Source organism: Lolium rigidum, chromosome 7 (genome assembly GCF_022539505.1).
Source record: "Lolium rigidum isolate FL_2022 chromosome 7, APGP_CSIRO_Lrig_0.1, whole genome shotgun sequence".
In the NCBI taxonomy this organism is placed as follows: Eukaryota; Viridiplantae; Streptophyta; class Magnoliopsida; order Poales; family Poaceae; genus Lolium; species Lolium rigidum.
The window spans coordinates 311014386-311030109 of NC_061514.1; the positions used below are offsets into that span (position 1 = coordinate 311014386).

At 48.2% G+C, this 15724-nt stretch overlaps 1 protein-coding gene across 1 annotated transcript; it reads right to left on the reverse strand.

Moving 5' to 3' along the window:
- Positions 1 to 5939: 5939 nt before the first annotated feature.
- LOC124676862 (primary amine oxidase-like) lies at positions 5940 to 11395 on the reverse strand. The gene is made up of 5 exons (XM_047212883.1): positions 9983 to 11395; positions 8814 to 8927; positions 6632 to 7081; positions 6425 to 6522; positions 5940 to 6309 (listed from the first exon to the last, which is right to left on the reverse strand). The coding sequence occupies exons 1-5, from the start codon at positions 11354 to 11356 to the stop codon at positions 6105 to 6107; spliced, it is 2241 nt and encodes a 746-aa protein (XP_047068839.1). The 5' UTR covers positions 11357 to 11395; the 3' UTR covers positions 5940 to 6104.
- Positions 11396 to 15724: the final 4329 nt, after the last annotated feature.

Sequence of the window (15724 nt, forward strand, 5' to 3'; positions counted from 1 at the left end):
CGAGTTCTGTTAGGCCTTGTTTACTTGTCTGGTATTTTTGGGTTTGGGAGGGTAAAATACCAGCCCACGACCGAATCCCGAAAGTTACCCGATGGGCCGTTTACTTCTCTGGTTTTTTTTGTGTAACATCCCGGCCCATCCCGGATCATCCCGATCCGGTAAGCTTCGACCTCCGGTTTTCTCATCCACGAGGTTGACCCCGTGTATTTGGTCGTGAAAAGGGGAGACCAGAGACGGAGGCGACCGGCGGCGGGGAAAGGCGACGGCGCCGTGGACTGAACGAGCGAACCACAACGGCGACGACGAGATCCTGCTCCGGCGATTGGTCCCCTGTAAGTCCTAGCGCCTCCTCCCCTTTTCCCTGCTCTGTAGCTAGGGTTTCTTGGTGTCGCCGTCGTCCGCGATGGAGCTCTGGGAGCTCGCCGCCGCCTCCGTCGAGATGGTAACCTCCGCCACTGGTGAGTCCGTGCCAGATCTCGTCCGTGCGCGCAGACATGACGGCATCAGCGACTATGCAGTTTACAGGTGTCGTTGTGAGTGTGCAGTTCGTTTCTTCCAAGAGGAGCGGAGAAGCTAGTGTATACTGGATGTCAGTAGCCAGTAGTTGCAGGGCCGGCCGATGTACAATGGATCCTTGTGATTTCCAGTGAGAACTAGTAGTACATCTTATTCGCTGAAACCAATCAAAGAACAGTAAAGCCAGTAGTTGCAGGGACGGATAAGCTAGTGTACCTGTACATGTTTTAGCTAATCAACTTGTAGTTTGAACTTTGTAGAGACATGTATAAGCGTGGATGTTGTTATTGGAAGTTATTATATAGATTTCATTGTATGGCCGAGAGCTTTTGCATCTCCTGTAGAGTTAAATTTAATGGATACCTGAAATTTACTAGGTATGGCACAAAAACTGTAGAGTTAAATTGGTCTGGATTGCCAAATGGTATTCCAAATAGGATGTTAGCTCCTGCTGCTACTTATCTGACAGTAATTTGATGCATGCATACTTGAGTTCAAAATAGGTAGAGAGACCAATTTATTCTGCCTTGTTGTTGCTAGCTGTGATTTATTTTATTTAGCTGCTTGCACTTTATTTGTAAGACAAAGTGATTACTCTGTATTGTCATGCTTGAGTGCATGGTTTTTCAGTTTTTACTGTCAGGTTGGATTGGAAACTTTGTTCCTTTTATTTTTCCTTGTGGTACATGGATTGTCTGATATCAAGTGCATCAGGATCTGGATCGGTTGCTTCTTTCCTGGTGGTGGTCGAATGGTATTTGTTGGTTTCAAAACAAAAAGGGCTGACAGTGTTGTTGAGTTCATTTGCTGGTTGATATTAACAAGTGTACAAGGATGCTCCCTAGTTGCACTTACTATACATTTGAACTATCTGTAAGCTATGTATCAGTACTAAATTTTACCTCTGCGTGTATTTCTAGCTGGAGGTTCTCTGGCGGCAGCGTGGTTTCCGGCGTTTGGTGGCGAGCGCGCCATGACTTCTAATGTTCTTCAAACTACATGACACTGAGTTTATGGCGGCGGTTGCTCATCTGCTGGGTCGAGCATTTATTTATATGTGTGTTCTGGTTCGAGAAAATTGTATGGAAAAATTGCATGACACTGAGTTTATGTTAAAGACGGAGTTTTTAATTACTGATTGTCCATTATCACGTCCTGGGATACAAAGGTTGAGTTTTTATCATCTGATCTCAATCCTGTCATATATCCCCTCTCATCCCCAAAAACAAAGTAACTAGAGGCTGTGGGAGAGGGTGTGGGGAAATGAGGAGAAATGAGGGGGAAAATGGGGATTGGGTGAGGGGGGGTTTTCACCAAATCCCCTCTCATCCCCAAACCCCTAGGGGATGGAAAAACCCTAGGAGTAAACAAGGCCTTAGGTGGAGATAGGGAGAAGCGGGATGGGGACGGGAGGTCGGGTGAGCCGGTGAGATCGACGGATTAGAGCTCGTTGGTGGAGCTAGCGGGGGAGGGCAGCGGTGGGCTGCTGGTGCGGAAGCTGTAGCTGCCCGTGCTGATTCGCAGTATGATCCTTTTGTGTTCAAGTTTAAGTTGTCGGTACTGCAAATAGGTTGTGTATATCTCTACTATTTACAAAGAGTAAACATAATCCCTACTCTCCCCATCTTTCGACCGTTCCATCAATTTGGTTCGTCAGTCAAATAAGAAAAGTAAAGCGAACAAGGAAATATCAATCAGCTGGGATGGACTCACGCTGCATGCAATCCAGTAATCAATCAGTCAAACAAGGAAAGTAAAGCTAATAAGGAAATAACAAAAAATCACAAGAAAATCAGTCAACCAATCCTCACAAGGAAATCAAATCAATCATCTCCCCCTCAAGCTGCTGTCTCTTCTCCGACGCCTACCGTCTGGCAACCACCTCGCCGCCAGCACACGAGGCCGCTACGCGAGCCTGCCCATCGCCTGACGTCGTGCGAGTCTCCCGGCGCCGCCGCCATCGCGTGAGTCTCCTCGGCGCCACCGCCTTGATCCTACACGCCATCGGCCGCCTCGATCCTGCACGCCATCGGCCGCCATGAGCTAGCACGCGAGGCCGCCACGCGAGGCCGCCCTTCACCGTCGTGCGTGTCTACACGGTCCGGCAGCCGTCACGGGAGTCTCCCCGCTGCCGCCGCCTCGAGCCTGCACGTCGTCGACATCATTTTATCATCGATTTGAAAAGTTGGGCGGCGATTCGTTCGTTGATGTGGGTTGCTTCGAGGTGCGGTATTTCATTTGTGCGAGATACCATCGTCGAATTGGCGACGAGGACGCCGGAGCTGCTAGGCCTGGTGCTATTCATCACCACTGAGTACTGGATGCCCGGCAGGACCGGCTACGAGATCCTCAAGCGCGTCAAGGTAGATCCACCACACACCAATCCGGCGATGAGCAGCGCCCTCTGCAGTCGAGCAGCTCTGTCAGACGCCCGCTGCTTTCAGCCGCCGAGAAGCACCCTCCGCGCTCCGCCTTTGAGCAGCAAGCACACTTGGCCGTCTGCCGCTGCATCGTGAAGGCATGCATGTCACTTTCGGCTCCACCCATCTCCAGTTCTTCTTGGTCCAAGTTGATTCAGCTGGCAATCTTATTCATTGGATACAGTATCAGGGATGCAACATGCAAGCTCAGTAGCTCCTTTATGATTTGTATGCATATTTGATTGCAATATATCAGAACTACAATCCATATGGTTCTTAGCAATAGCTACTGAAACTGCTGGGATATGGAGTTATAAAACACAAGATAGAAGTATAGAAGTTTGCGTTATAGAATACCTTGACGGAAATAACCATGTCAGTACAAGAATCAGCAATTTATATAATACACATGTATCTCCTTATCTGTGTTTTTGTATAATCGCTGTATCACGGTATCCATATCCGCATCGCCGTATCCAGGCAACCTAGCTCATCTCAACTATGAATGAAATATAGAAGAACCAGTTTCATATTAAGCACACGAAAAATGCTTGATATTTTTATAATTTAAACCCTACAAGTGTGAAATAAAATCAGTAAAATTTTGTCCATGCATCATTTTCAACAATTAGTATTTTTTGTAATTTTTCTTTTCGTTTGTTTGTGCTTGGCCAAAATATCCTTCATCAACCAAACGCTTCACTCTTAAATTGCTTTTACATCACTTGCGGCCGTTGATTTGTGCTATACATAAGATCAATGTTCAAGAAATTGTTAATCTTAACTTATCGGTCGGCCTTAAAATGAAGATTAATCGCTTATCGGTCGATTAATCGATTTTATCGGTCAGCCATTTATCGGTTTATTTTTTGTAAATCCTAATTTTCGACACTAAATTTTCTATAATATGCTATGCAAAAAATAATATTTAAGCATTGCACATAAGTATTACCTTGATTCCTTGCATTTGAATCAATAATAATGAAAAATTTGAGCTAATGCACAATTCTACAAAATCATAGGATGAAAATAACGACTGTCATACCAAATGTCATTGAAATTTCTCTGACAATCAGCCGAAATATCGGCCGCGAGAGTGAAAATCGGGCAAAATGTCGGCTCTCATACGGAAAATCGAACGAAATATCGGTGGAGCGATAAACTGGCTGATATGCTAAAATCTTATCGGTTACCACCCGATTCACGATTAATCGGCCGATAAATCGGCATCTCAGATGATTTTTAGAACATTGCATAAGATCAATGGAGTACATGGAGGATGTATTCTCAATTTATGAGTCTTTTATAACATTTGTTATTACTGTTATTACAATTATAGAGATTTATTTTTAACAAACAAAGGCAAATAAAATACCCATGTCATCTTCCAACCGCACCCCATTGGTTGACATTGTTGACGTGTGGAGCTGTGCATTTGTTGGTTCGTCCCTATGTGTGGCGAGATGATACATGAAAATAGTGAGAGAGCCTATGAGGGGAAGAGAGTGGTGAATTTGTGTGTGTCATGTACTTATTTACTGGCAAATGTGGATCTTACTTTTTTTTGGAGCTGTACTACTTTTGTGTGACTAATCGGGGTGATGGTGAGAGTTTTAAAAAGTGTCAATTATTTTTTCCTTCTATTTTGTATTTGATTATTGTGTTTTTGTTTACCTGATGAATACATGTTCTATTTCCTTTCATGTAACTTAGGCTTTCATGTAACTTAGGATAACTCCTAAGGTTGGCACCTATATGAGCACAAGGAGCATGCCGTGATCCGTTTCTGGATTGCATAGCAACAATTACATCTTGGCTAGATTTCTAGATTGGTGTTCAAAAGATGCACAAGTGTACATTCACTTTTGATGTGAAGTTTAGATTCTTTGAGAATGTAGAAATCATCCTTTACTAGAGCATCTCAAAATACATTATCATCCGTTACATTAATTTGCCAGTTACACTATTCTTTGTATTAAGAGATAATTATGGTTTGGAAGTTAATATGTCTGGCTTAAACTATTGCACTTTCTCTTATCCAAATTAATTGACTTTACTTTGTTCAGATACAAATGCATCTAGAGTATATACTTAATATCTAGATACGACGAATCTAGACAAAATAGAGTTAGCTAATATGGATCGGAGGGAGTATATGAATATTACATTTTAACATGTTGATAAATATGGAATGTTAAAAAAATATGTTTACGGGTACGATGATATAAACTTGAGGCATATACTGATGGGATTATAGGGAATTGAAGCAAGCTTAATATAATTAAGCAATCATATGAACACGCATAAATTAGGACACATGTTTCAATATATTATCTATAATAAAATTTCCTATCCCGTGGCAACTCACGGGCAATTGTCCTAGTATTGTTAATAAACCACAGGCAGCACCTAAGGAGAGGCCAGTTTGGAAGAAACCGAGAGAAGGAACAATAAAAATCAATATGGACGCAGACTTTATCGAGTTGGACAAACAAGGTACTACAGGGCTGGTTGTTCGTGATCACTAGGGCCAATTGTTACCAGGCCAGACGTTTTGGTACGAACATGTTGCTAATTCGTTGATTATGGAGGCTCTAGCGGTACGTGATGGGGTACAACTCGCCATTGATCGAAACCTTACATCGGTAGAGATTGAAACCGATGCCTAAGAGGTGTTGAACCATTTGGAAGATCCTAGGGGAAGTAGATCAGAAATTACTTCCATTTGCTAGGAGATAAAGGAGCTTAGTGGGTTTATTTCTGCATTTTTTTATAAGTTCATTGGCGGACTAGCGAATGAGGCAGCTCATCTTTGCGCTAAGAATGCTAGTACTAATAGGAGAAGGTGTTTGTGGATTAATTATAAGCCACCCTTTTTTAGAGAATGTCATGTTGAAAGATTGTAATCCCATTACTTAATCAATGAAGCTCTGATCGCAAATTTTTTTAGATACGAACGATAACCATATATAATTACTTCTCGACACGAACTCAACGGTTCAAGTGTAATTATGTCATCCATTTATTGCTAGATTATTGAGTGTCAGTCCAAATCACCACATATTAGCATGAACATAGGGAGCACAATACAACACAAACGTAAAGCCATACATACTAGCTAGACACAGAGCACAGATGATATGAGTGTATCATCATGAATCAATGGTCTCAGGCGGTAGCAGCACAGACCGGGAGGTCGTTCACTTGGGTAGGCCGCTGCCTGAGGATTGGGTTGCTCTCGAAGAAGTTGACCGGCTTGAGGTCGAAGCTGGACGAGACGGTGGGCATGATTGGGAAGTCCTCCTGGCAGGGGACGTGGTGAAACCCCAAGGTGTACCACAACACGATGTCCTTATTCTCAATCGGACGGTCCCTGCATATTGAAGCAATCAGGGAATACAGAACATTCATTTTTTATACATGACGAATATAGAACATTCAGAACCACACGAGTTGAAGAAGCATCCGGTTGATGAACATGAACATACCTCTCCGACCAGGTGGCCAGTGTGTCCTCCCCTTTGCTCTGGTACACGAACAGCCCACCAGCCCATTCTTCGCTTTTGTTGTAGGGCGTGACCCAAATCTGTTGCACAAAACCAAATGAAAGACACCTTAGTGTTCCTAAGCGTTGACTCAATGTTTGTGCCCCTAAATGTTAATCTGGGCCAATGTTGTGTAAACACTAATTTTACCTGATTGTTTGTGAATGCGCCCCTCTTTTGCGGCGGGTCCTCAGGGTCCAACAAGCTAGCGGCGGTGCCGGCGGGGACGACTTTGTACCCTACCGGGTTCCCGACACGGGTCTTCTTTGTCGGGTTGATGACGTGGAACTCGGCGGGCTCATAGAGCTTCATTCGGATCTTCGCGTCCTTCTCCGTGCTTGCCACATGGCGGGTGGCCTTTAGGTAGCTCCTCCGGGGCGACTCGCCTGGTGCGGTGTCCTGGCGAGCCATCTCCACCCGGACGAAGGAGTTGTCGGCGCCATCGACATCCATGTCGAGGCGGAAGGTGACGTAGTGGTCGTGGATGACGCCGATGACGTTCTCGGAGAGGAGGGTACCGTACATCTCCTCGTTCTTCCGGACCTGGTTCATGTGGGCGTAGGGCGTGCCCTTCACCATCAGGATCCCGCTGAGCCCAACCTGACATGTTCATTGCACCACAACATGATAAGAAACCAAACTTTCCTTGGACAGCAAAAAAAATTGGATCGTTCATATACTAGTAACTAAACAGAAGTGAGAACAATGCTAATCATGCATTACTGATGGAAAAGAACGAAGTTCATTGTCCCCTAAACTTTACTTGGCTCACTAATGGTCCATTTTAAGTTTTAACCCCTACCCGGTTCAAAATGTTGGGTCAAAATTCCAGGTTGAAGGGATAAAATGGACCATCGGTGATAGTTTGGGGGTTCAAATGATGCTTCTGTGCGTCCCCAATTTTCAGTTGAAAAAAGCAAGGTACATAGCCGAAGATATGGACAGGCCAGAGGTGCAACTATTGAAGGTACGTACTTGATAGACATTGGAGAATTGTCTTAATTGGCAGATGATCAAAAGCACGAAAGTGACATCCCATTTTTTTTTTTTTTTTGAGAATTCGGCAGGTGAGCTGCTCGATATATTAATAGAAGGGGCATCCGAATACAACGACAAGCGACGGCATCAACAACACGATCAAGCAGGTGGATGCCAAGCCACTGCTGAGAAGAGCTAGGCGACTACTCGCGAGGTGAGGAGATCTTCGCGCCAGCGCGGTCCCAAGCCGCGGCCTCGTCAGCAATCTTGGCGATGATAGACTCGACCGTCGAGGTAGACGCCCGGAAGGTACGTGCATTGCGCTCAAGCCAAATGTGCCAGAGGACAAGCATGGCCCAGGACCGCACCCGAGAAGCTTCGGCGTTAGGTAACCCCTTGGCCAGGCCGCCCATCCAGTCGACGACCCTGTGGTGCACGTCCCAGGTGGCAGGGTCCAGGGTTGGCGCCGCCGCGAGCGTAGCAACCTTCTCCCAAATCGTGCGCGAAAGGGGGCACTCGACGAACAGGTGCGCGGTAGTCTCGAGATTGCGCATGCAAAGAGGGCAGAAGTAGCCATTTGGCCATTGCCGTGCCAGAAGTCTATCAGCCGTCATCAACCGATTCTGAGCGAGCAACCAAGCGAAGAGCCGACACCTGGGGGTAGCCCAGGGCTTCCAGATGAGCTGGACAAAGGGTGACTCCACCGCGCCCGCAAACTGGAGACGGTAAGCGGAGGAGGCCGAGTAGACACCGTCGCTCGAGAAGCGCCCGGTTGCTAGTTGCGAGAATGACGAGGGCGGCTCCACAGCGCCCAATCTAGGAGGCTAGCTTTTTTTTCGAAATGATCTAGGATCAGGCTAGCTAGGTACTTTTACGAAGTGAAGCTCCACCAGCAAGAGGAATCCTCATCTTTTTGCCATATACCCAGGAGAGAATCTGCTTGCCCCCTGCTAGAACTTTTCTTCAGAAGTGAAGTGTCGACAGCAACCCGGCCGTAGATCGATAGACACATAAGAATCCACTACTACTCTAACTTTATGCGAGTGATCATTTTTGTTTTTGGTTTTCCGATGCCTTTGTAACCCTGAAGCATCTACACTTTATCCGTTCCATAATTCTTAACGTAGCTTTAATTTAAATTTGAACATAGGCCCCAACAATAATTATGGATGATTTTTTTTATGTTCGTGTTCAGGTTTTTGTGACCTCCACCTGTACATAGCTGCCACACGTGTACTTCCCTTGCACACTTCTGTTGTAACCAAATTCTGATTGTGTGTATATATGCATCATGTTTAAGCTAGGCTGATCAATCAGGAGACGAGAGGAAGGATATGAAAATGATATATGGTACCTTGATGCGTATGAGGCCGTCCATCTGGAACTCCCAGTCCATGATGTAGTCGTAGTTGGCCACCGACGCCGCCATCCGCGCCACCAGCGTCACCTTCGGCCGCGACTCCCTTATCTGCACGCACACGGCACACACACCCGTCCAGTTCAGACGTCGCAGCCTCACCCCAAAGCGGCGTACGTACACAAAGAAACAAGTCATCTTTGTTAGGCATCCATATATCATCGCCAGGGTAACTCGATCGACACGCACGTACTCCTACGTGATAGCTAGACTAGTGCTGAAGATTCCTCCTCCTTGAGAGGAAAAGATCAGTGTGGAAAAAATAACCACAATCTTTAATTACCTGTCGTGGTCACTTTTTGTCAACTAGGCAAATCAAGCTCATTGGCGAATGAGAACCAAATTATTAGAAGAGCAGTGACACCTTCAATTCATCAGAGTTTAAACTTCAGATTTAACACTTTGGTGTCTTAGATAGAAAAGCGAAATATTTTTTACTGCGTGTATTTATAGGGGTGAGTATATGTGCGTATTTGTGAGGGTCTGCGGCCGTAAGATTCGCAATTTTTAAAAACTTTATTTTGCAAAAACAACTCATGTCTATTATGTACTGTTTATCATGATAACTATATATGGTATTGATTGTAGAAAAAATACATTGGTAAACACGTGGAAAATTTTGAACCAAGAGAAAGCATAATTAACAAACAAGCTAATAAAAATGTACTCACTTACTATCATGGTCATTTTCAATTTTCAGTTTCGAAAATATTTTGGCCGCTACCTTGAATTTAAGTGATTTTGGTTTCATTTTGTCTAAAACCTAAAAGAGTGAAATTTTCTCCCAAAAATCATCAAAAATTTCGAAATTAATTTTTTTTGGGTCCATATGTTTTACTGAAAATTACGAGTGAGAATATTGTCGTTGTCAAGGTGTTGTTGGCCGCATATACGAAATCAAGATTCTTCTTCCTAGGCTCGTCGTCCTAGTGTTGAAAATATATTCACCAATCGTTGTCAGATTGTCACCCAAAGTTGCGCCAAAAAACTCGCAGGTCAGGTGTAGCATACGACTCGCATCTTTGGCGCCAAGTATGTTGCACGGCGTGACAAAACAAAGCTAGCAGGGAGCGATAGCTAGGGTAGGTGTGTGCGCGCGCACTTACGTCCATGCCGGTGATGGGGCTCTCGGAGTGTCGCCAGGCGATGTCGCCGGCGTACCGCTCGAAGACGCAGATCATGTTCTCCCGCACGTACGGCCGGCCGTCGGCGGCGACGAAGACGCCGTCCATGTAGCGCGCGTGGCGCGGGCAGTCGTTGAGCGGCACCAGCGGCATGGCCTGCAGCCCGAAGCCGTACTCCCCGGCGTCCATGTACGTCTTGAAGTACCACGCCTCCGTCGGGTCCATGTACGGCACGAACAGCTCCGACGCCATGCCCTTGTACATCACCTCCCGCCGCGCGCCGGTGGACGGGTCCTGCACCGCCGCGCGAGAGACGATCATTCCGGCGCGCGCGTCCGCCTTCAGGTGGAACTCCCACCCGGCCCACCGCACCGTGTGCCCGTCCTCCACCTCGAACCCCGGGCCCTCCGGCGCCGGCTCCATCGACGGCGCCCGCACCGTCTGGTACCCGAACGTGCTCTCTTTACCGGCGTCTTCCTGGTCGTCGTCGGCGGCGCGGCGGTAGTCGGTGTTCTTGGCAGCGGGGATGGGGATGCCGGCGCCGCGGTCGGAGATGTGGACGACCTTCCCGGTGTCCATGTCCACTAGCACGGTGAGGCCCTCGATGGGGCGCATGTAGAAGTTGGCGGTGCCCTCGGTCGAGAAGCACTGGCTCTTGATCAGCCGCCGCCCGCCGTCCTCGGCTGGGCCGTACCACCCCGGCGAGATGGGCAGGCACGCCACGTCGCCCATGCGGACGCCGCGGCGGCGGATGCTGGCGTTGAACGCCGGGTCGGAGAACGGCGCCGCGCAGAGGGCCCTCTGCTCGTCCATGGTCATCGTCGGGTACCCGGAAGCGGGGGCAGGCAGAGGAGTGACCGTGCCGGCTTCGAGGTCGACGGCGAGCACATGGGACTCGCCGCGGAAGCGGACGACGGCCACAGCGCGGCGAGGCGGGAGCCCGTCGCTCGCGCCCTTGCGCCAGTGCCGGACGACGGGCTTCTCCGGCTCGTCGAGCGCGAGCTCGTGCACGGCCAGGGACGACGGCGACGACGCGAACGGCGGGTGCGCGCGCAGGAGCTCGCGCGCGCGGTTGACCTCCGTCACCGTGAGCGGGTCGAGCGGGTGGCGCGGCACGTCGGACTCGTGCGACGACCGTGGCGGCAACGACGGCTTAGACTTTGGCGTCGTGTCCGTCCGTCGTTGGCGTCCGCAGGCCCACGGCGAGAACCGGGTGCAGCCGGCACCGTCCTCGAAGATGGAGGCGGTGTCGTCGATGTCATGTGGCAGGCGGAAGGCGGAGCGGGCGACGAGGAGGACCAGGGCGGCGCCGATGGCGAGGAAGGTGAGGCGGAGCAGGGAGGCGGAGTAATCCATTGAAGTGGTCAGTGGTGTGCACTGTCACTCTCGCTCACAGTGAGCTGATGAGAAGGGGAAATCTTCTGCCGGGACTCGTTTATAGATCACACGTTCGTCAAGCAAAGCTCGATAGAAGGATGCAGCCATTGAATCGCGTACGTCACCCCAAAGCGGCAAACACTAAGCAACAAGCGATGTTACATCGTCGATCACGATCGCAGGATAGCTCTCGACACACAGGTGATCGATAGCTATTGCCACTTCCGATATGCGAGGACAAAGCCCGGTCAGTATCGAATAGCTAGACGGGCTGACGGGGCTAGCTCCTACATGAGCAAAATCAAGAGCGAAAATAAGAGGACAATTTGAATACACATGTTTTGTGCTTATGTAGATCATGGGAAACGATCACACTTCCACTAGTTCGATCTACGTCCCGCAACAGTATTCTGCGTCACTAATACACTATTACCAGCGCTGGTTAGTGGACACAACTGTTCTATTGCACTTAAGTTATGGAAAGGGGGAAATATCAGGGAAGGACATGTCTTTGTCCAAGATTCCATTCTACATCGATCCTAGCTAGGCAGTGTTGAAGATTCATGTCGAGGGTGCTCCTCGGCAATGCCCTCCGATAGGGGCTTAGGGTTGATGGAATCCTGCAAGCTGACACGAGACATCGGTACACAGACAAGCGGGGAGAGCGATTTACCCAGGTTCGGGACCCTCGATGAGGTAAAACCCTTACGTCCTGCCTGTCTCGTTTCTTTGATTATGATGAAAACAGATTACAATGGGGTGCCGAATAGTTCGGCTGTGATCTCGTCGAGATGCTAGTTGCTAGGGTTACCTAGCTCTAAGCTTTTCCTGGCTAAGGTTGCTAAGATTGTTCGTGTCCTCCAGCAGCCCCTCTCCTGGCCTTTATATAGGAGGCCAGGTCTCAAGAGGTCTAACCGAATACGACTAGAATTACAGTAATTTAGATCCAATCTTTCCTTGTTTGTTCGCTCCCTTGTCTTGCCTGTCAAGGAACCTTCTGGTGCGCCGACCTAGTGGCCCATCTAGCCTTCAGGTGTCTTCATGGGCCTCCAGTTGATCAATACAGGATAGGGCAACGTCGGTTACTCGAAGGGTAATGCCCACGTCAGTAGCCCCCGAGTGTCTAGCCGAAGATAATTCGGGTAGAGACTAATGCATGTTTTCTCCTGACATTCTTCTCCTTCATTGCTTTTGTTCATCTTGATTATGCTTCATCTTCTTTTTATCGGGTGCGCTTTAGCGCTCCCGATGGGAGTACCCCCCGAGTCTAGGTATGGATGCTTGCAATCCGTGCATAGACTCAAGTTGTACTACTCAAATACTTTCCTCTACCGAGATCTTCATAAGTCATCCGATATATTTTCTTTATGCAAAGGATAATGAGTAACGTGCCCAACTGTTGTTTGGTTAACTGCCGATGGCAAAACACCGTTACCCTACACAGAATCAAGTCCCCGGGCATGATCCTGGAGTGCAAAAAACTTCTATCAGGTATGCATCACGAGCTCCCGATGGGAGTAATAGCCCCCGAGTGCCTGGGTGCACGCGCTTTGCAACCGAGGGCTGACTCAAACCTTCTTCCTTCGACTGCCCATTTTGTCGAGTCTTCATTTTATCGGGTGCGCGTCAGCGCTCCCGATGGGAGTAGCCCCCGAGTCTAGGTACGGATGCTTATAATCCGTGCGTGGACTCGAATCCTTCATCCGATAACTTTTTATGTTTCCTTCGAATGCTTCCAAATTATGACGTCATTGCTGACGTGTAACTGCTGCAGGCTGATTTGACGGGCCCATCATGACGAGCTAGCCCTAGCCCTGCTCAATCAGTTTTTTAGGACTTGACCACTATACGCGTAACGACCGAGGTGGCTCCTCGATTTTCGCGCAATCGTGGGCGTAGTGGGCCGTCAATTCCTTCCCTTCCTCAAGCGCCACGTGCTTACTTTAATTTTTCCTTGAAATCTCCAAGGGACAAAAAGTTCTCAATTTTCTCCACGGTTCCCGCAGCATCTCCTCATTCTCCCTCTTCTTCCTTCTTTCGCCATTGTTGCGCCGCCGCCACAGTTTCAATCTTCCTCAGATCTCGCAATGGTGAAGAAGAAGAACACCGCCGCCGCTGCTAGCTCCACCAGCGGAGGTGCCGCTGCCAAGTCCTCCTCTTCTCTTCCGAAGGGGTGCGCTCCAAACGCCCCTCCCCCAGCTCCGGCGCCGCCAGCGCCGTCGGGCTCGATGGCCAAACCCGGGGACTGGGTAGCTTCAACCGTCACCAAGCGCGACGAAAAGAGGTCTCGAAGCTTAGGATTGATATCCTCCGACGCGGGAGATGTGATCCTTCCGAGTGCGATCTCTCGGCCTGATCCTCCTGCTGGATTTTACGTGATGTTCTTATCTTTTCTTCATCGAGGCCTTTCACTCCCCACTCATGGATTCCTCCTCCATCTCTTGCGGACGTATGAAATCCAATTGTGGCAACTTACCCCCAACTCAATCCTCCATGTTGCTGTGTTCATCACCCTTTGCGAGGCGTTTTTGGGCATTGAACCTCATTTCGGGCTGTGGAAGAAGATCTTCTATGTGAAAAGATACAACAGTAGTAATGGGTACTTCGTCACCAGAGGAGTAGGTTTTGTTGCTCGCTCAGAAGTTAATTACTTTAATTTTCCAATGAGAGAGTCTGTGCAAGGATGGAGGTTGAAATGGTTTTACGTTAAAGATTCCTCGTCACCCGAATGTCGACTCTCCTGCTATGCCGATGTTACTGAAGCCAAGCCCAAGGACTCTTGGAAGAACATCCTCTCAGCCGACGAAAGGACCTCAGCCGAAGAATTGTTCGCCAAATTCCTTCGAATCAAAGAGGCCGACGGCCAAACTATGATTGGTACGGAGGTGGCAGCAGTTTTCCTGAAGCGCCGAATCCAACCAGTCATGGCCAGAGTTCACCCGATGTGGTTGTACTCAGGTCCAAAGGATGAGACCAGGATCAATGCTGCCGATCTATCAGAAAAAGAGCTGCTTGACGAAGTTCTTCGTCTTACTTCCTTCAACCAGGAAGATTCGATTCCGCTGATCTCTTCTTATGCTCCCCTTGACGTTGATCATCCACCATCAGGGGTATTTTCCTTTTTTCACATCTCTATTATAGCTCCTTACTTAGCCGACATGATTACCTTTGTTCTTACTTGTCATTCTTCTTTGCCAGATCCCTATAGCTTCTGAAAATACACGTGATTCACCGGGTGATACCTCTGAGGGGAAAGGCTCCTCAATCCCAGTAGATTTCCACACCATCGATCAAACAGGTTTAGAGGATGAATATAATGGTCCAATGAATCTTGAAGTTGCCCACGCTGATCTTCCCTCCTCAGCCGATAATACTTGTATCGCAGATGGATCAGTGCGTAACGTTGACACTGATCGTGATACATTTGTTGATGCAGCTGCGGATGGGGTCAGAGCTTCTCCTGCGAAGAGATCAACCGACGGTTTTGCCGATGAAGATGATCTCTTCGACATGTAAGTAGTTCCTTTCTGAAAGTTATACTGTGCCTTTTTTACCTTCCATACTTCTGTTATAATCACAGTCGACTGTTTACTTTTGCAGTGACGAGGGCTTTATCGAGCCTCCTCCTAAAAAGGCCAAATCTGATGCTGTTTCGCCGGTCGTGGTGGCTTCCGAAGCTTCGGCTCCTAAGGCTGCCCCCATGGCTCAAGCATCGGATCGCGTCTTCCCTTTCCAAAGGGAAGGATATTTCTCCAACTGCCGCTACTTGCGGCTCCTTTTTCTCGTAAGTCCTCTTCTGATCTTAATACAAATTCCTTGGAGCGTGCCCTGTTTAATTGTTTTTCTTTCTCTCTTTAAGGACCTGCGTGGCGTTATCTCCTCTCTGGAGGTTTTCGCATCTCGATTCACTTCCCTAGAGGCTGACAAAGTTCGGCTGCAAAAAGAAGTCGAATCTTCCTCCTCAAAACTGGATGGCGCAGTCAAGATAGCTGCCGCGGCTCGCCAAGAGATTGATTCTCTGAAGGAGGAGCTGGCCAACTGAAAGGGAAGCTGAAGGAAGAAGAAGCATCCAGGCTGGTAGCTGAGGCTCGAGCAGCCGAAAAGGATGAAGTCCTTCGTCAATCTTCTTTGGCCTTGCTTGGTAATCTCTAACATACTTTTGTCGGGAGACGTTCTTATGGATTTAAACTTTTTGTCAATGACTGAATTTTTTCCTTCTTTTGTGTTGCAGAGACAGCAAACATTCATGTCGATGCCTGATGCGTGTGGTTGGCACGTCCGTTGGGAACCCCAAGAGGAAGGTGTGATGCGCACAGCGGCAAGTTTCCCTCAGTAAGAAACCAAGGT

Coding starts and splice junctions, on each gene's coding strand:
- LOC124676862 (XM_047212883.1), bottom strand. CDS start 11,356: ATGGATTACTCCGCCTCCCTGCTCCGCCTCACCTTCCTCGCCATCGGC. Junction 7,082..8,813: donor ACGGCCTCATACGCATCAAG/GTACCATATATC, acceptor TGAACATGTCAG/GTTGGGCTCAGCGGGATCCT. Junction 6,523..6,631: donor GCGCATTCACAAACAATCAG/GTAAAATTAGTG, acceptor TTTGTGCAACAG/ATTTGGGTCACGCCCTACAA.